At 45.2% G+C, this 21,283-nt stretch overlaps 1 protein-coding gene across 1 annotated transcript in view; it reads right to left on the minus strand.

Moving 5' to 3' along the window:
- The window catches only part of adamts17 (ADAM metallopeptidase with thrombospondin type 1 motif, 17), a 686,029-nt gene extending 667,136 nt beyond the window's left edge, over window positions 1–18,893 (minus strand). The window contains exons 1-3 of the mRNA XM_043677648.2: window positions 18,759–18,893; window positions 17,684–18,015; window positions 10,577–10,736 (exon numbers count right to left, since the gene is read on the minus strand). Of these exons, the coding sequence (XP_043533583.2) occupies window positions 10,577–10,736; window positions 17,684–18,015; window positions 18,759–18,834 (568 nt within the window). The 5' untranslated portion in view covers window positions 18,835–18,893. The remainder of the gene's footprint in view (window positions 1–10,576; window positions 10,737–17,683; window positions 18,016–18,758) is intronic.
- Between the last annotated feature and the right edge of the window lie 2,390 nt (window positions 18,894–21,283).

The raw sequence follows: 21,283 nt of genomic DNA on the forward strand, positions 1-21,283 counted from the left end.
AAGTAGCAGCACCACCTTCGCTATTCAGAGGTAGTGCAAGGATTGCGGGTCCTGAGAAGATAGTGGTACAGCTATTGTGGAAGGTGCTCCGATGGTGCTGCTGTCTTTATTCTGCCAAGATTCTGACCCCAATAATGAATAAGAATATAACAATACAGGGGACTGTTCAAAGGAATTTGGAGGTATTGCCTTCTTGACCTCCATATTAAATAAAAGCCGCAGGGAGGCAGGTGTCAAAGCAATTTTGGTGAGTGTTACCAATGTCTCCCATTATTCATAAATACTACAATCACAGTACACAAGTGACAAGAGGAGTTGTTATTGAGCCTGATGACAGGAGTGCAACTTATTAAACTACTGCAGCCCGAACAGCCTCAAACCTCTTGCTTTTATACGAAGCACAGCAACTGAGAGAGCCAAGTACATGCAGATTTCAGATTAGATTAGAAACACTCATCCTCCATGGCAGAAATTTTCTTGTTATTCTTTCACGGGTTGTGGGGTAACTGAAGCAAGACCAACATGTGTTGCTGATTTCCTAGTAGCCCCTACCTCAGGTGAACTGTCTTGTTGAATTAGGAGTGCCAAGATTTTGATCATGACAGTAAAAGAATGGCAGCATATTTCCAAGTCTGGAGGATGAACGGCTTGGAAAGGAACTTTCAGGTGGCAAATAACTGCTGCCCTCGTCAGGTTATGGATTTGCAAGGCACTGTCAAAGCAGCCTTGGTGACCTCCTATATTGTACACATTGCTACCACTATGCATCAATGGTGGAGAAAATGAACGTTTAGGCTGGTGGGTAGGCTGCCAATCAGAGTGAGATTCTTTCATCTGGATGGTGTTGAGCTTTTTTGAATGTTATTAAATCACAAATCATCCAAGTGGAGAGTATTCCTGCTCAACTCTGACTCGTGCTTTGTAGATGGCAGCCAAGCTTTGGGTAGTCAAGAGGCAAGCTACTTTGGTAATCGCAGCCAAGGACTCTAACTTAAGGAATTCCTGCAATATCCTAAAATTGAGATGATTGGATTCCAACAACCATGGCAATCTTCCTCTGTGCTGAATATGACTCCAACCAGTGGACAGTTTTCTAACAGAGGTCATTGACTTCAATTTTACTAAGATTCTTTGATACCACACTAAATTAAATGCTAAGTGACATCAAAGGCAGTTTCACTCCATTCATAGAACATAACAGCGCAGCGCAGGCCTTTCTACCCTCGATGTTATGCCAAGCTGTGAAACCAATCTGAAGCCCATCTAACCTACACTATTCCATTCTCATCCCTGTGCCAATCCAGTGACCATTTAATTACCCATCTCCAAGTCAAAAGAAAAAGTCTCCAATTCTGGCTCAACCTAAAACTGAGAAATGGAGAATGGATTAACAAACAAATCCAGTCTGGAATTCAAGAGAAATTCCTTTGCTCAAAATTGTCAGAATGCTGAATTCCTAACCATCACATGTAAAAGAGTCAAGTAACATGAATGCACTTAATAGGAAGCTAAAGAGATGCGAGACAAAGGCAGGAGGTGGATCTGATGAAGAATTTGATGATGCAGGCAGACCTGTTAAGAGTACAAATTTCAGTAAAGCTGTCAGACCCTGTGGTCTATTTCTCTGCCATAGTCTTGAGTTTTAACTTCAATCAGCACGTTCCAATTGCTGCATTTCTGTAATTCCTTAGCTCAATTCTGCTTTGCCCTATCCCTCCTGCACAAGTTTTTCACCATTCATACAGTGCAGTAGAACCATCTTTGGGATATTTTGATACAAAAGATCTCAGAAGACAACAAAAGAGGCTTGGCACTTCTCAAGATACATTTTCATTTTTTTTATACATTCCAATTTGGTAGTATTGGCTTCGGCTTTTATTTGTGGTTGCTTGACATGGTCTCAGAGCATAAATGAGGAGTGAAGGGACAGAGAGAGTCAGTCAGACAGACAAACAGAGAGACCGGGGGGGGAAGAGAAGAGAGAGATAGATAGGCAGAGAGTCAGACAGACAGACCTTAAAGAAAGGCAGCAGTTTCTTGTATCTAATTTAGATTTGGTTTGACTCCGTTTCTGAAAAAATGCTTCTGATCTTCACATTTCGTGATTTTCATGATTAAATTTTTCAGCTCGTGTTAGCTGTGTATTAAAACATTTATTCAACAAGTAATGGATATCCTCTGAAGACAGTAAGACTCCAAACTATTTGGTATCACATGCTGTTGGCTTGAGAATTAAGGCTAACATAACTGCTTTGACAATTAAACATCTCGAAAATATGAAATGTAAAGATGCTGCTCAGTTATGGCAGTGCAACAACGATGCCTATTACAAATTAGGGTTCACTGACATCAGTTATAAATGGAAACAGTCTGGCGTCTTCAAGGGGAGGTTCATACCACTGTATGTCATCATGAAGAAACCAAGGGGAATTCAGCATTCAGACTTGACTTGAAACAAATACATTTGTTCCAAGTTCACTACTTCAGCCTCTCTAAAGACTGACTGAGCAAGTACTCAAACCAAGTGAAAATAAAATCCATGCACTGCATTATCTCAAAGCAAGGTTCAGAGGCAAGTGTTGTGAAATGACTCTCAAAATTCAAACAACTGTGCATTAAAACAAGATAAAAATCATGCTACACTTTCCCATGCTAGGAGATTATTTCACGTTGACAACTTCAAAACAATTTCTACCTCCTTCCAATTATTCTGTGCTCGTGGCTCATCTTTCTCAATATTACTTTTCTTTCATGCTGTTCCAGAGTAGGAAATCACCTCATACTTCTACTCACTGTTTGAGATGAATAACATTTCCATAGGAGGAGCAACTTACAGCAGATGCTGGAGTCTGTACTGAAAACAACAAATGCTGGAGATCACAATGGATCAAGGCAGCTTCCATGGAGAGAGTGCAAGCCAACATTGAGTTGAGATGACTCTTCATGACTCATACAAAAATGTGGAAAATTTGCATGCAATGAGGAAAGCAGATCATGTTTGTCCTTATTGCAAGAAAACAGAGTACTGGATGAAGTCCTGCTACAACTGCACACGCCTTTGAGATCATAGCTGGAGTAGTGTGTATAATTTTGCTCTCCACATTTAATAAAGGATATACTTGGAAGCACAATCACAAAGGTTCATTGAATTGTCTGGCAGCATCAGTTGAGAGTAAAACAGAGTTGGTGTTTTGAGTCCAATATGACCCTTCTTCAGAAGACTCCTTGCATTCCAATTTGGAAGAATCACATAAGACTTGAATCGTTCACTCGGTTTCTCTCTCCATAGATGCTGCCAGACATGCCGAGTATTTCCACTGTTTTGCTTTAATTTCAGATTTCTAGCATCTGCAGTATTTTATGTTCATTTCACCAAATTGATCCCTAAGATGTAAATTGGACCTATATTCTCTGGAATTTAGAAGAATGAGAAGCGATTTAATTGAATCATACAAGATTCTGAAGGCGCTTGATAGCAAAAGATGCTGAGAGACTGTTTCTATTGGTCAGGGAATCTAAAATATAGGTGTGGCCTCTGGGTAACTGGTCAATCATTTAGATTGAGGTTAGAAGAAAATCCTTCACTCAAGTCCGTGAATCTTTGGAATTCTCTGTGATGCTCCATTACTGAATATATTTAAAGCAGGGATAGAGAGAATGTTGAGTTCTCAGGGAATCAAGAGATATAGGGGGCAGACAGGATGTTGGAATAAATTCGAGTTCAGCCATGGTCATATCACATGGTGAAGCAGGCTCAGTAGATTATTCAATCTCCTTCTATTTTTTGAGTTTGTGTGGGTGCTGAAGATTAATCATCTTATTGTTGCAGAAATTCCTCCAGACGCTGATGGAATACACTCCAGCTGTTTGCATGAGAATGGTTTCCAAACAAGTTCAATGGCATCCAACACAAAGCAGCCCATCAGATCGTCATCCAGTCTGCTAAATTAAGCATTCGCACTCCCCCATCACCGCTGCATAGTGACAGCAGTGTGCAACATCTACAAAGTGCATTAAGCTATTTCACCAAGACTCCTCCAACAGCACCTTCTAAACCCATGACCTCTGCAACTGAGAAGGACAAAAGCAATGGGTGCACAGGAACACTTAACAGCTGTAAGTTCCACTTCAAATCACAAACCGTCAAGACTTAAAACTATAATTGCCATCTCGACACTATCACTAGGTAAAAATCATGAAACTTTCTCCTGATTAAGACTGTGGACCTTACGTACAGATGAGCTACAGTGAAACAAGAGGCAGCTCAGCACCACCTTCTCATGGGCATCAAATTTTGGCTTTGTCAGCAAGATTCATATTCCCCAAAATGAGAAAAGGTCAACTCTATCAATCAATTTCGTTATTTTAAAAGATTGCTCCTCAGCCTTCTCTTTTGTATTTAAAGAATTACTTCAGCCTTTCTTGATTTGTAGAATATGCCAGTTTTTGCTATTATCCTTGCGAGCATTCTTTATTACACTTTCTTTGGCATTTTCTGCAGTGAGTCAACACTCTTGAGAACATGGAGACCAGAAGTGTCACTGCTCCTCCCGCATAAGATCTAACGAGTAGTTTAATAGTTTAAACAGGACTTCCTTGCTTTCCAATTCTCTGTTCAGAGATTAACTCCATTGTTAGTTTATTTCTTTACAAATAGCCTTATTGATCTACATTGCTACTTTTAGTAACTTTTAAAGCTGCACACCAAGAGCCCTTGCTCCACTATCCTGATTAAAACCCTTGTTACCCCAGTCTGTATCAGATCACACTTAGCTACATTAAAATTCATTACTAAATTATTCCATTCAGACAAACATACAAATCAGAATTATTAATTCTCCACTCACATTTCAACCTAAGTACCTACGGGTATCTGTAGATATCTAAACATCTACAGAAACTCTTACTTTCCCTGTCTTTATATTTCCAGATAAGAAACATAACTGGTTAGATCACCTAGCCTTAACTAAGTACCATCACCACCAATGGTTATGTCCTGTCCCACAGACCACACAGTGGTATACCACAGTGGGAGTTCTCAATATTAAACCCAGACCCCATGAGGGTTCATGGCATTAGGTCAAACAGAGGCAAGAAATTCTCTCTGCATATATTGGTGTTGATTACCATTTCCCATTATCCATATTGACCATCACTTGGATGAAGCAATGAGGACAGCAAGGGCACACAATATACTCTGGTTGTGGACTTGAATGAGCACTGCCCAAGCGAGTCAGCAGCACCACTACTGACCATGATGTCAAGCCCTTAAAAAGGAAGCTGCTAGACTAGGTCTCAACTCCTGACAGGTCCACAAACAATGGCAAGGGCGTAAGGGAGGAACCAGACAAAGCACAATCTTCAAGTCCACACAACTGTGGCTCAGTGGTTAGCACTGCCACCGCTCAGCGCCAGGGACCTGGGTTTGATCCCACTCTCGGGCTACTGTCTCTGGGGAGTTTTCATGTTCTCCTCGTGTCTGTATGGGTTTCCTCCCACAGTCCAAAAACGTGCAGGTTAGGTGGATTGACCATGCTAAATTTCCCACAGCATTCGGGATGTGCAGGCGAGATGAGTTGAATGAGAAATGCATGTTTATAGGGAAAGGGTAGTGGAACAGGTCTGGATGGGATGCTCTTCAGAGGATCAGTGTGGACAAGGGCTGAATGGCCTGGTTCCACACTACAGCAATCCTACAATATGAATGATCCAGGCAGAATTTGTGACACCAACAGCTGTGATGGCAAATGAAGGTTGCAACAGTACAAAAATTCCCAGTCATCAAGTTTTCCTTCCCACTGGAACTGGACCTACCTTGTGTCAAGGACTGTGCATCTGATGTTTAGCAGCATTTCCACATTAAAAACCTTCTCACATAAAACATCTACTGGAGGAATTCAGCCACTTATACACACATTCACCCTGCAGTGATCAGCGAAAGTCGACGGCGACAGGAGGGAGAGATCTGGAAGTCCCTACCTTCAGACCAGCAAACAAGCAGTGGAGTTTGACTCAGTTGTTTCACACTTGTTATAGAAACAGGAGAGCTTTTCAGCAGCTTGCTTCACAACTGTTAGTTTCACTTCTTTCAAATGTAAATCACAAACATTTTTTAAAGTTACATTCTCAGGTGAATTTTAATGTTAAAGTACACCTGAAAATGTATTTTTTTTTAAAAGTTTTGTGATCTACATATGAAAGAAGTGAAACTAACATGGTCATTCTAACAGATGAGAAACTTAATCAATCCAGGTCTTTTCCAATATATAATCTCAGTTACATCACACTATAAACCTTTGCGATAAATTCTGTGTCTTACAATTGCGTACTCCACAACCACATGAAGGAGTAGCACTCCGAAAGCTAGTGCTTCCAATTAAACCTGTTGGACTATAACCTGGTGTTGTGTGACTTTTAACTTTTCCATCAGGTTAACCCTTACCTCAAGCACCCCATTGTTAACTGTAAGTTGTTATCTGATCTGAGTCATGCTCAGCTGAATCTCGTTTCAGAAAATGCAGAACTTAACAAATGCAGAATATTTTAAAATATGTTCGCCAAATGAAACTTTCCAAATAAAACAGTCAGAATTACAGTGGCAACTTTGGGAGAGATCAACATTCTTTGAATTTGCAATATGAAGGGGCCAATGAAGTCTTACCAATAATTAACAGAACTTGAACAGCTCAGCCTCAAGTTCTAATGTACTCTAAAAAATCTTAAAACAAACTAAAAATGCTCTTTTTTTTTGTGAACACTCTGCATTAAAAACACCAAGATATTATAATACAATACTTTCATCTGGTTAAAGCATGACCACCAACCCAACTGTTCCTTTTTAAACAGCCATTGTAGAATTTCAAACAAACATCAGGGGCTCAAAGCACTCAATTTGTTTTAAGGTTACAAGTTTGATAATTTTAAAAAAGGACATATGTTGTACAATTTCAATGTAAAAACAAAATCTGCCCCATTACCCAGCCCACAAAACACATTGAATCAGGATCTCAATTCAAACAAGACAAAACAGTTACTTAAAGGGATTTTCTGAACCAGTATTTTAAAAACACCAAAACATTTAAACATCAAACATTCGCAGCATGGCACAATTTACATTGAAACTTTTCTTTTTCAACCCTAGTATAAGTACAACCTTAATTTCAGCATTTTCTCTATTTTTTTTTTCCATCCTCTCACTGGAATTCCACTTACAAAGAGAGAAAGCTCATGCAGCGGACCACATGGTGCCGCAGTCCAAGCCACCCCCTCCCCCAGAACAAAGACTCACAGAGCCTCAAATTTCACCACAGGGGACTTTAATCCCTTTCTCACTTTACTCCTCATGGGGGCTCGAAGCTCACTTAAGCACAGAAAGCCGGTGAGGAGTCGAACCTCAATCAAACCCATCCCAAGGGACTTGAACCCCAGTACCATGCAGAGGACTCTAACCTCAATTACCATCCACCCCCCACTCCCCCAACCATGCTGCACAGAGGACTCATACCTCTGCCTGCCAGTGCGCTCGAGAAACTGTGTCTCTCAACTAAACTAATTATTGTTTGAGGAATCCATAGAATAGGGAGCAATTGAACAAGGGGACCATCTTCGGCACACAGGAATATCAAGAGGGACCAAGGTTTAAAATCTTACCTTGTAGGCCCATCAGTCTCGAGACACTGATATTCTGGGTGGCCGCTGACACCATCTGATTGTAACTACCCGTTTGGATACTGCTGGCTATGCCAATATTGTCATCCATTTCCTCCCTCAGTCAAAGCAAAATGCTCAGAGACACAGTGTAGTTTTATCTCCTTCATCTTTATTCTGGGCCCTGGAGGGAGAGAGAATGATCGCCCATGTGCACAGAGACATGAGTTCACGGACTTCTCTGGAACAGCAGTTTCTCAATCAATTATTGAGTCATTTTACAGGGAGGAGCATCCAGATACAGCAACATACATCTTGATTGGGTGACCATTACAATCAGCGTGTCAATAGGAAAGATTAAGCCATCTGCTGTTACACAATGAATAACTGGCTTCACAATGAATACTTCTCACCTTCAAAGTTTGTGAGAAGATTTGTAGCTCGGGTGCTTGTTGTTGTGGTTCTGTTCGCTGAGCTGGGAATTTGTGTTGCAGATGCTTCGTCCCCTGTCTAGGTGACATCCTCAGTGCTTGGGAGCCTCCTGTGAAGCGCTTCTGTGATCTTTCCTCCGGCATTTGTAGTGGTTTGAATCTGCCGCTTCCGGTTGTCAGTTCCTGGCTGTTCTCTGTTTTGCCAGGGAATTCCTAGAGGCATGGCACTCATCCACAGATTCAATCGATAAGCACATCGACCTGGACCCAATATACCGGCCACTGCAACGGACAGCTGGAACTGAGTGGAGATTTTAAAATTTGAATGAGCAGAGTTCACCCATCATTTCCATCAACTGTTCCTGAAAATCTGGGACAAAGAAGAAATCTCCGCCGATCTCAAGGGCACTGCCATCGCCACCAACTTCAAGAAAGGAGACAAAGTGGACTGTGGGAACTACTGAGGAATCTCCACACTCTCCATTGCCAGGAAAACTGTTGGCCAAATCCTTGCCACGCACCCTCTCCCAGTCTCTGAGGAAACCATTCATAAAAGTCAACTTGGCTTCCAACTGAACCCACTGGGATCACGGACATGATTTTCACTGCTCAACAACTCAGAGAGAAATATCAGGAACACAACCAACCACTCTACGGCCTTCATTGAGTCAAAAGCTTTGGTCAGATCAACCTATGGAAGACCCTGTCAAAGGTGAGCTATTCAGTGAAATTTGTTAACATTCTCCAACGCCTCCATGACAGGATGCCAGCTGGTATTATGGTCCAGCAGGGTTGTATCAACATCCCCATGCTTCACCTTCAAGAAGGAGCTTCCCATTGGTGCGGACATTGCCTGCTGCTAGAAATCTTTTCAACCTTAACCAGGTGAAATCCAAGAAGAAAATGATACCGACCTCAGTTGCAGAACTTCAATATGTGGATGATAATGTCATCTCTGCTGTCTTACAATAGAATATTCAAATTGCGCTTCATACCTTCACAAAAGCATACTGGAGATTTGGTGTCAGCCTCAACATCAAGACGACTCAAATTCTTTGCCAACATATCGCAGGTCAAGTTCTGGTACTTCTCTCCATTAAGATCAATGGACAAATCCTCCCAAACATGAAACATTTCCCTTCCCTGGGAAGCTACCTTTCATCTAAGTCTGACAATGATGCAGAGATTCAACATCACATCCGATCTATTGCTCCACCTTCGGATGACTCAGGATGAGAGTCTTGAACAACTAGGTACTCTGTACAGATACCAAGATCCTTGCTTACAAGGAAATCAATTTTCCGATTCTTCTATATGGCTCCTAAACTTGACTATTTATAGAAAACTTGACAATGTACATTTGAAAAATGCCATCAACTTTGTTTGAAATGAATCCTCATCATCTGGGTGGACAGTCATACTAGCATTAGGGTTCTTGAAACAGGTAACAGCACCAGCATTGAGGCTATGATCATGCATAACCAACTCCACATGTTTAAGATGCCTGATTTCCAATTCCCAAAGCAAATATTTGCACCCAACTCAAGACATTTGATCAAGAGGACAAATAAAGCATTTCAAAGATTTCTTGAATATCTCCCTCAAGAAAAGAGGATAGATGTTAATGCATAGGAGAACTTGATTCAGGAAAAAAAAACAGACTTAGAGGAAACGCATGTGTGAATGAACACAATTATTTGGGAGCACACGTAACCAGAGGAAGTATGGAAAAGAAACTGAAGAAATGAATGCCAACAATCTCTAGGCCAAGGACCACTTCCACACCTGTGGGTTGAGAGATGTGGCTCTAAATTCGGGCTCATGAGCCATACAAGGATCCATAGCAGCCATGATGAGCGACATCCAACTTTCTAGTTGACAATCATTCTCATTAGTGAGTGATTGCCCATGGTTTTCATATTTTAATTATGTAAATGCACCAACTATTCTTCCACATCTTTGAGTCTCCATCATTTCTGGATTTCAGCCATTTAGAAAGTATCATGCTCCATATCTTTCAGTTCCAAAGTTACAACCATTTATTTTGCTACATCAAACTCCATTTTCCACATTTTGCACAATCCTTCAATCTATCAGTATCTCTTTGCAAGTAGCACTTCCATCTATGTGGCTTTCTATCACATCAGTTTAGTCATTAATAAATAGTGATTAGTGCCCAATTAATGTACCTACCCATTGTTCTTACTCTCTGCTCCTCAGCCTACTTCCAGGTAACTGGATCAATAAGGCAACTTCAACTCCAAAAACTATAAACTTTACGTAACAGTCTTTTGCAAAAGGTTTTATCAAATGCCTTCTGGAAGTTGATACAAATGGCATCAATAGACATGACCCTGTCTAGTACTCAGTCATCTCTTCAAGACACTAGGCTCATCAGACATCTTTCCATAGGCATGTTGACCACAGTTCCTCAAGTTCCATCAATGGGGAAAATTCAGGTTCACACAGTCCACCCACTCTGACCCAAAGTTGATTACCTTCAATCACTTTGCAGAAGTCATTCTTCAGGTGTTTACTCTTTGATGTGAGGGACCGTTCATGCCTGTAGATCTGGTGAACTTCTCCACTGAATGACGAGTTCAATTTATTTACAGGTTCTATTGACAACAGGTCATCACCAATCTGGATATATCCAAACTAGGGAAAAAAATTCAAAGCAATTTTCATCTATTAGTTTTTATATTCATTTTGCATTTTGACCAAACTTTGCACTATTCACCACTCCCGCTATAGACATGAGTCTTAAGTTCAACAGCATAAAAATAATTGAACAGCTGACCTCAAATAGAGACAAGCGTTAAAAAAAAAGGCACACACGTTACATTCACAATTACTCAAAAGCATTTCAATTCGGCAGTCAAAACGCAATAACTAATTGCTGTAAAAGCAGATGTTAAAACACATCTCCTGTTTTCAAGATAACCTCAAACATCTGCTGGAATCAAACTTGGTGTAAAGTTTTATCTGACAATCCTCCTTGAAGAAACTTAGTATGTTTCACTATTTTAAAGAAACAGTGACAGCACATGCCACGTTGGCAATAGGCTGACAGGGTAAATGGAGAATTGCTATGTATCATGATGCATTGTGAATAGACAAAGGAGGCAATTGTGCTCCTTGCTCCCCTCCATCTGTAATATGACATTGTCCACAAGCATTTTTTTTTTAATGGAATCTGGTTAAATCAGCAAAATCATATCGTTTTCCATCCACTAATCATGTTCAAAGCCCTTTAAAAATTTGTAAAACACCAAGGCATGAGGAATGCACAAGTAGTCAATCCGTAAGTGCTGTACTCTTACACATGAAAAATGACATTTTAATGCATTCTGCAGAGATTCCAACTGGACAGAACTTTTGTGAAAGGGTTGCAAAAATGTTGGTTATCAAAGGGTTAACTCAGTTGCAGGGGACTTTTGTGTACTTGCAATTTTTCGCCTTGTTAAAAAATAGTCAATTTTGGATACCAAGTGGGATGGCCCATCAGTTGACAGCAGCAGCAGCAGCAGCGAGAGCAGTGTCACCCCAGCTCACCCTGCTGCACAGAGTTGTGGGACAAAGCGTACTAGAGCAATAGTGATTGGAGATTCGATAGAGGCACAGGCACTTCTGTGGCTGAGGGGGAAATTCCAGGATGGTATGGGGCCTTGATGGCACCAGGGTCATTAATGTCTGAGCAGGTACAGGGCATCCTGAAACAGGAGGGTAAACAGACAGAAGTCATTGCTTTACAGACAAATGGTACAGGTAGGAAGAGTGACAAGATCCTGCAATGACAATTCGCGGAGTTAGGTAGCAAACTAAAAGGGTAGTAATCTCAGGATTAGTCTCTATGCCAGATGTTGCTGAGGCTATGAAAAAAGACAAAGTACAACTGAACATATGGCTAAAGAGCTGGTGTATGGGGGAGGACTACAGGTATATGGTTTATTGAGATGTCTTCCAGGGAAGATGCGACCTGTATAAGGAGTACGGGTTACACCTAAACTGGAGGGGCACCAATATCCTGTCCTGGAGGTTTGATGGTGCCATTTGGGAAGGTTAAACTGGTGTGATGGCCGGGGGAGGGGGGAAATCGGCACTGTAGGACAGTAAGTATAGAGACTGGGGAAAGGCTAGAGGCTGAGGCAAATGGAGAGACAGAGCATAGGGCCCCTTAGAGATCAACAAGGTCATCCTTGTGTTGAATCTCAGGAGATAGGAGAGATATTAAACAAATATTTCACTGTGGACAAAGAAATGGAGGCTAGAGAACTCAGGGAAATAAACAACTGATGTTTTGAAAACAGTTGACATTACAAAAGAGGAAGTGCTGGAGTGCTTAGAAAATATCAAGGTGGATGATCACCCTTACCTGATCGAGAGTACCACAGGACATTGTGGGAAGTTAGGGAAAAAGAAAAAAATTGCAGGTGCCTAGCAGAGTATTTACATCACCTCTAACCACGTGTGAGGTGCTGGAGGACCAGAGAGTGGCTAATGGTATGCCTATATTTAAGGAAGGCTGTAAGGAGAAGACTGGGAACTATAGACCTATGAGCCTGATATGTTGTTGGAGGAGATTCTGAAAGATAAGAATTACATGCATTTGGAGAAGCAAGGACTGAATTGGGACAGTCAGCATGTTGTAGATTAGACTAGATTAAATTCCCTACAGAGTGGAAACAGGTCCTTTAGCCCAAGTCCACACCGACCCTCCAAAGAGTAACCCAACCAGACCCATTTCCTTCCAACTAATGCACCTAACGCTAAATGGGCATTTTTTTTAGTTTGGCCAATTCACCTAACCTGCACGCCTTTTGCACAGTGGGAGGAAACCAGAGCACCCAGAGGAAACCCATGCAGACACGGGGAGAATGAGCAAACTCCACACAGACGGTTGCCCAAGGCTGGAATCGAACCTGGGGCCCTGGCGCTGTGAGGCAGCAATGCTAACCATTGAGGCACCATGTTGCCCCAAGTAGTATGAGGGAAATAGTGTCTCAAAAACTTGACTAAGTTTTTTGAGGATATAACTAAAACAATTGATGGGGGCAAAGTGGTACGCGTAGTTTACGTGGACTTTAGTAGAGCCTTTAACAAGGTGGGCTAATTAGTAAAATTAGATCACATGGGATTCAGGCCAATTAGATAAAAAATTGGCTTGTCATTAGGAAACAGAGGAAGGTGGTTGAAGGTTGTTTTTCAGACTGGAAGCCTCTGACCATGTGTTCCAAAGGAATCAGTCCTGGCTCCACTTTTGTTTCTCATTTATATAAATGACTTGGATGAGAATGCAGAAGGCATGGTTAGTAAGTTTTCAATGACACCAAAATTGGTGGCATAGTGAACTGTGAACAAGGTTATCCAAGATTACAAAGAGATCTTGATGAATTGGGTCAATGGCTGAGGAGTGGCAGATGAAGTTTAATTTGAATAAAATGCAAGGTATTGCATTTTGGTAAGACTAACAAGAGCAGAACTAACTTAGTTTTACGGTAGGGCCTTGGGTAGTATTGTAGAATAGGGAGAGACCTGGGATTCAAGTATATAATTCTTTGAAATTTGCATCACCGGTAGACAGGGTCAAGGAGACATTTAGTATACTTGTCTTCATTGCTCAGACCTTTGTGTATGGGAGTTGGAATATCATGTTGAGGTTATACAGGACATCGGTGAGGCTTATTCTGGAGTACTGTGCACAGTTCTGCTCACCCCACTATTGGAAGATTACTATTAAACTGGAGAGTGTGCAGAAAATATTACTAAAGCATGGGAGTTTGATGGGTGACCTTATAGATGTTCATATAAACATGAGGGGCATAGATAAGGTGAACAGCAAGGGTCTTTTCTCTAAGGTGATGGAGTTCAAAACTAGGGGGCATATTTTTAAGGTGAGAGGAACAAGTTTTAAAAAGCATGAGGGGCAATTTTTTTTTATATAAGCACAGAGTAGTTCATGTATGGAATGAACTGCCAGAGGAAGTGGTGGATACAGGTACAGTTATAACATTTAAAACACATATGATGAGGAAAGGTTTGGAGGGATATGGACCAAATGCAGTCAAGTGGAACTAGTTTAGTTTGGGAACACGGTTGACATGAGCTAGTTGCACCGAAGGGTCTGTTTCCATGCTGTCTGACTCTACGACTCTAAGAGGAACAGCAGTCAGGGAGAGGTTGCAGAGCTCAACGGAAATGGAGGCTTGGTCTGTATTTTCTTTAACTCCGGTAAATCAGGTAAAACAGATAAACTTAGAGCCTGGAATGTAAATGTGATATCGTGGCTATCACAGACACATGGTTGAAAGAGGAATAGGATTGGCAGCTAAATGTTCCAGGATATCGATGCTTTAGGGAGCACATCACAGCTGTGTTGAAGGAGGACAACTTGGAGGAATCTCACAGCAAAACATCATCAGTAGAGCTCAGGAATAGGAAGGGTAGGGTTCTGGCACTTATTGTACAACTGATCTTCCAAAATGCATAATTTGTCTGGCTTAAACTCCATCTGCCATTTCTCTGTCCAACTTTATATTCTTACTATATCTCCTCATATCCTTTGACGATCCTCCTCACTATCTGCAATTCTCAAATTTTGGTGTCATCAGCAAACTTACTAATCAGACCACCTAGATTTTCCTCCAGATTATTTTATATTACTAACAATAAAGGACCCAGCACTGATCCCTGTGGAACACGACTAGTTACTGATCTTCATTCTGAAAAGCATCCTTCCATCGTTACTGTCATCTAAACCAGTTTAAGGCATATCTTGATAACACATGAACAGGAGATGAACAGAAGGTTAGAAACTATGTATGAGCATTAAGCAGATCTAAAAACGGACTAGGAATTAGCCCAAGCTTGGTGGGCTATATAGACTGTTCCTGTGCTGTATTGTATAAATGTAAATACATTTTTTCTATATAATTAATCTTTCTTCCTAACAAAAAGCATTTTAATTACCAAAACTAGGCAGTTAATAGTTAAAGTTTGCACCAATACTGCCTAAATTCAGTTGAACCAAAGCAAACAAATCCTTAAGAATTTTTCTTAAACCACAGTCTGAAACTACAACACGGAATAAAGATTTCCAACAAGTAGAACTGAGTCCTTAATGATCCGTCCTGAAAACAGCTGGCCCACCCTCCACCAGCTGTTTTTCAATGGGACTTAAGATGTAGAAGTATTCCTACAAAGTGGGATTTGGTCAAATTTAGAACTTTCTAATCAAGATAAAGTCTATTTTCAGCAGTACTGTTAGTGTAACAACTTTGGCATATTTAGCAAATAATTACATTCACATTCCACCTTTTGTAACCACTGGACATCCCAAAGTGTTCGACAGCCAATTAAGTATTTTTTTTAAAAAGTACTGTAGTTAGCACTGCTGGATTACAGCATCAGGGACCCAGGTTCAATTCTAACATTGGGCAACTAAGCAGAGTTTGCACTTTCCCCATGTCTGCCCAAGTTTCCGCCAAATGCTCCAGTTTCATTCCACAGTCCAAATGTGAAGACTAGATGAATTGGCCGTGCTAAATTGTGCAGTGTCCAGGGATGTGTAAGTTAGATAAATTATTCATGGTAAATGCAGAGTTACAGGGACAGTGGGTTGCATCCAGGTGGGATGCTCTTCAGAGGGTTGGAGTAGACACAATGGGGTGAATGGCCTCTATCTGAACTGTAAGAATTATATTATTCTATTCTAGTCATTAGCATAAAAAATGTAATCAATTACATACAGCAAGCTCCCACAAACAACATGCTAATGAACAGAATTTATTTTTCTTGACAGATAAATACATTGAGGAATAAATATTGGCTAGCATACTAGATAACTCCCCTACTCTTATTTGGAAGAGTCTAGGACATCAACTGACAGGTCACACAGAGTCTTAGCTTAACATCTTCATAGTAAAGGCTGCATCTCCTCAGTGTTGCATTGGAGTGTGCTTAAGACATGTACCACAACTTAAACCCACAACCTCTGGCTTAGAGACAAGGATGCTAACCACTGAGCCATAGATGATGTTTAAATATGAAGAGATCTCAAAACAGTGAAATGTTGACTACTTGTTGGAATTATCAGTTGTTCCACTACCAAGGGACCCCCGATTTAATTTTTTTTTTAGATTAGATTACTTACAGTGTGGAAACAGGCCCTTCGGCCCAACAAGTCCATACCGACCCGCCGAAGCGTATACCACCCAGACCCATTCTCCTACATTTATCCCTTCACCTAACACTACGGGCAATTTAGCATGGCCAATTCACCTAACCTGCACATTTTTGGATTCTGGGAGGAAACCGGAGCACCCGGAGGAAACCCACGCAGGCACGGGGAGAATGTGCAAACTCCACACAGAGAGTCGCCTGAGGCGGGAGTTGAACCCGGGTCTCTGGCGCTGTGAGACAGCAGTGCTAACCACTGTGCCACCGTGCTGCCCACACGGTGATTAGAGTTGCTAAAGTTTGAACATGTAGACTTGGTCCCAACTTCCAAATATTGCAGCTTCAGTGATGAGCTTTTGAAACATTAAGTTACCTCAGGAGTTTACCTGCAGACTTCTCAAATAGACTATTCTACTTTAAAATAATTGAAATTGATTTAAAAAGTATATTCAGAAAAATAAAAACAATTAACTGTTTACAAACCAGTTAGAAGAAAACAATTATGCAGAACATTTTGCCTAAATTAAAGTGAACCAATTACAGAGTTAACATGCACAGGACCCAGTTCAAACTGACTGCCAGTAGCTGTGTTTCTATAATAAACATTCAATTAATCCTTACTCTGGAGTCCATCAAAGTAATTTCTGGCTCTGAACTAAGACTCTTTGGGTTTCCAACTATTTATAATACTGATTAGATTTGAAGACTTCTCAGGAGGTCTTTCAGGGACGTTCACACCATCACTCAGTCACATTGCCCCTTATTTCGATTCTATAGGAAGGAGAGGTGTCAGGGGAAATGGCTCACGTCCGCTGCCTGGCTTCATTCCAAGCTGGATTCCAGTCTGCATGCAGCTTTCCATCTGATTGACTTAAAGCCAAGCTCCTGCTGCCAATCCACATCTCAGTTTCTGCTCTGTACACCTGACCCAGCTATAGTGAGAGACCTAGTCCAAACCTCCTACTCAGTCCAAGACATTCTGCCAGACTTTACTGCTTGTAAATTGTTACCAGGCCCCTCATTTGCTCCTAGTCATTTTGCTCCAGCAAATTCGATCTGGATCAGGCAGAGAAACATCAACTGCAAACTTAAACAATTGAGAAAATGACTCCTTTCACAGAGTGAACTCCAACTCCAGTTTCCCTCTTCCCAAGCTCAGACTGCTCTCCAGTAAATGTCAATGAAGTTGCTTCTCCTACCCTTCCCTCCAGCTGGAGTAGGGATTAGAAGTTTAGACTGGGTAAAGGGTCACCACCAGAATTGAATAAACAGGACTAAAACGTTTTGTTGAACGGTTTGTACCTGCAGGTTTACTAACCGTTCAGCCCAAGGGGTAGTATTGAGCTGATGGGCTGAGTGACTTCCCCTGCTCTTCTGGGAGGGGGTTATTGGTGATTGATTAGCAGTGAGTAGTGAGTATTGATTACCAGTCCATTACAGGTGCTGAGGGAGGCGGATGAGCGACTCTGGTTGAGGACGTGGCCGGTGTAGAAGCAGTGGCTGTGGGCTGGAAGCTGACGGACTCTGGGCTGCCCGTCTCCCCGCTCCTCCACCGTGAGGGTCGGCGCCAGGAAGCTCTGCTCCAGGTTGAGGTCCAGCAGTAACTCGGTGCCGAATGCCGGCAGCAGGAGGTACAGAGGTTGCTGCCCCCAGCTCGCAGCTCCACCTACAGCGGGTAACATCCCTCTCCTCGCCCGGTGACCCGCTCCTTCCCCGGGCCCGGGCGGCACGATCCTCCGGGGGACGGTGAGCTCGGCGGCTGTCGGTCAGGGAGGGAGGAAAGGACAGGACAGGTTAGTGACGGGGAAGGGGGAGCGGCAAACCGGACAACCGGGACACCCCCCCCCCCGGCCGGATAACCGGGACAACCCCCCCCCCCGGCCGGATAACCGGGACAACCCCCCCCCCCCGGCCGGATAACCGGGACAACCCCCCCCCCCGGCCGGATAAACGGGACAACCCCCCCCCCGGCCGGATAAACGGGACAACCCCCCCCCCGGCCGGATAACCGGGACAACCCCCCCCCCCGGCCGGATAACCGGGACAACCCCCCCCCCGGCCGGATAACCGGGACAACCCCCCCCCCCCGGCCGGATAACCGGGACAACTCCCCCCCCCCCCGGCCGGATAACCGGGACAACTCCCCCCCCCCGGCCGGATAACCGGGACAACCCCCCCCCCGGCCGGATAACCGGGACAACCCCCCCCCCCGGCCGGATAACCGGGACAACCCCCCCCCCGGCCGGATAACCGGGACAACCCCCCCCCCGGCCGGATAACCGGGACAACCCCCCCCCCGGCCGGATAACCGGGACAACCCCCGCCGGCCAGATAACCGGGACACTCATCCCTTCCCCACAGACTCTCCGCCGGGTAGATAGGACCGGCCCCACCTCCGGTAGATTACCCCCCGGTTTACTGGGGTATCATCTGATGTTCCCCCTCCGGATAACCGGGACATCTCTCCCCTCATTGCCGCCGGTTAAAGCAGAGTGCGGGTACCTGGGCCGGACGTGCACTCGGACAATAACAACAGGCAGGCGACCAGCGCCAGGTGGGGCAGTGAGCGGCCGCACATGGTCCGACTCCAGGCGGCGGCAACTTCTCCGGCTCGGCTCAGGGAGACAGGGAGCCCGGCAGCGGGGAAGAGGGCGGGCACAACCGGCCTGGCCTGACCCGCCCCCACCTGCTGTAGACACGCCCCACCCGCTGTAGACACGCCCCCGGCGCCGGGGACCCGCCCCCACACGCTGTAAGACACGCCCCACCTGCTGTAGACCCGCCCCCGGCGCCGGGGACCCGCCCCCATCCGCTGTCGACACGCCCCACCCGCTGTAGACAGGCCCCCTGCGCCGGGGACCTGCCCCACCCGCTGTAGACTCGCCCCACCTGCTGTAGACACGCCCACGGCGCCGGGGACCCGCCCACCAACACGCTGTAGACACGCCCCACCTGCTGTAGACACCGGCGCCGGGGAACTGCCCCCACCCGCTGTAGGACACGCCCCCGGCGCCGGGGACTTGACCCCACACACTGTAGACAGGCCCCCTGCGCCGGGGAACCGCCCCAATACGCTGTGGACACGCCTCCGGCGCTGGGGAATCGCCCCCACACGCTGTAGACACGCCTCTGGCGCCGGGGAACCGCCCCCACCCGCTGTAGACATGCCCCCGGCTCCGGGGACACGCGCCACCGCAGTAGACACGCCCCATCCGCTTTAGACACGCCCCACCCGTTGTGGACACGCCCCCACCCGCTGTGGGCACGCCTCCGGCGCCGGGGACCCGCCCCCACCCGCTGGGGACACGCCCCCGGCTCCGGGGACACGCCCCTCCCGCTTTGGACATGCCCCATCCGCTGTAGACACGCCCCCGGCGCCGGGAAACCGCCCCCCACCCGCTGTAGACACGCCCCCCGCCCGCTGTAGACACGCCTTCGGCACCGGGGACACGCCCCACCCGCTGTAGACACGCCCCCGGCTCCGGGGACAGGCCCCAGCCGCTGTAGACACGCCCCCAGGATGGCGACTACACCCCTTCAGTTGTAGACACGCCTCAAGTGCAGGAGACACGCCCCCATTTGCTATAGACACGCCCCGTCAGCTCGAGGCACGACCCCAGAAACAGGGACCCGGCTCCTTCTGGCCCGAACAGGCCTCCTGACCGGGCTCTTACCCAGTCAGCCTTAGACCCGCCCCTATCAGCCCTAGACCCGCCCCTGTCAGCCTTAGACCCGCCCCTATCAGCCCTAGACCCGCCCCTATCAGCCCTAGACCCGCCCCTGTCAGCCCTAGACACGCCCCTATCAGCCCTAGACCCGCCCCTGTCAGCCTTAGACACGCCCCTATCAGCCCTAGACCCGCCCCTGTCCGCCTTAGACACGCCCCTATCAGTCCTAGACCCGCCCCTGTCAGCCTTAGACCCGCCCCTATCAGCCCTAGACCCGCCCCTGTCAGCCTTAGACACGCCCCTATCAGCCCTAGACCCGCCCCTGTCAGCCTTAGACTCGCCCCTATCAGCCCTAGACCCGCCCCTGTCAGCCTTAGACACGCCCCTGTCAGCCCTAGACCCGCCTCTGTCAGCCCTAGACACGCCCCTATCAGCCCTAGACACGCCCCTGTCAGCCTTAGACACGCCCTATCAGTCCTAGACCCGCCCCTGTCAGCCTTAGACACGCCCCTATCAGCCCTAGACCCGCCCCTGTCAGCCTTAGATACGCCCCTATCAGCCCTAGACCCGCCCCTGTCAGCCTTATACACGCCCCTATTAGCCCTAGACCCGCCCCCGTCCGCCTTAGACACGCCCCTATCAGCCCTAGACCCGCCCCTGTCAGCCTTTGACACGCCCCTTTCGACCATGGACGTGCCCCACCCAACGTTGGACACGCCCCCAGTGGCCCACAAACACGCCCCCACCTAAAGCACATGCTATTAACAGGAAGTCAATTTGTCTTGTTCTGGTCAAAATAAATTACCCAACATCAGGTTATAGTCCAACAGGTTATTTGGGAGTACTAGGCTTCTGAACACTGCTCCATCAGAAGAAGCAACGCTCCAAAAGCTTCTTGTTTTTAACTTTGTCCACTCCAGTCGAACAGTGGCACTTCCTCATCACGCCAACCAATAAATGCAAGAATTCCATGTACCTTCTTCACCACCATCTACTTGTGTGGCCACTTTCAGGGCGCTATGGACTTGAACCCCAAGATCCCTCTGTACATCAATGTTGTTGAGTCCTGCCATTAACTGTGTACTTTTCCTTAACATTTGATTTGCCAAAGTGCAGTACCTCACACTTATGTGAATTAAACTCCATCTGCCATTTCTCCACCTATGTCTTTAACTGCTCTATATCTTGATGTATTCTTTGATAAGCTTCTGCACAATGTACAATTCCACAATCTTTGTATCATCTGCAAACTTACTAACCTATCCATCTACAATCACAAACAACAGAGGTCCCAATACAGATTCCTGTGGAGCACCACTAATCATGGACCTCCAGCCTGAAAAACACCCTTTGACCACT

Source organism: Chiloscyllium plagiosum, unplaced genomic scaffold (genome assembly GCF_037043375.1).
Source record: "Chiloscyllium plagiosum isolate Xiang-an unplaced genomic scaffold, Cpla_swu_hap1 HiC_scaffold_39, whole genome shotgun sequence".
Lineage (NCBI taxonomy): Eukaryota > Metazoa > Chordata > Chondrichthyes > Orectolobiformes > Hemiscylliidae > Chiloscyllium > Chiloscyllium plagiosum.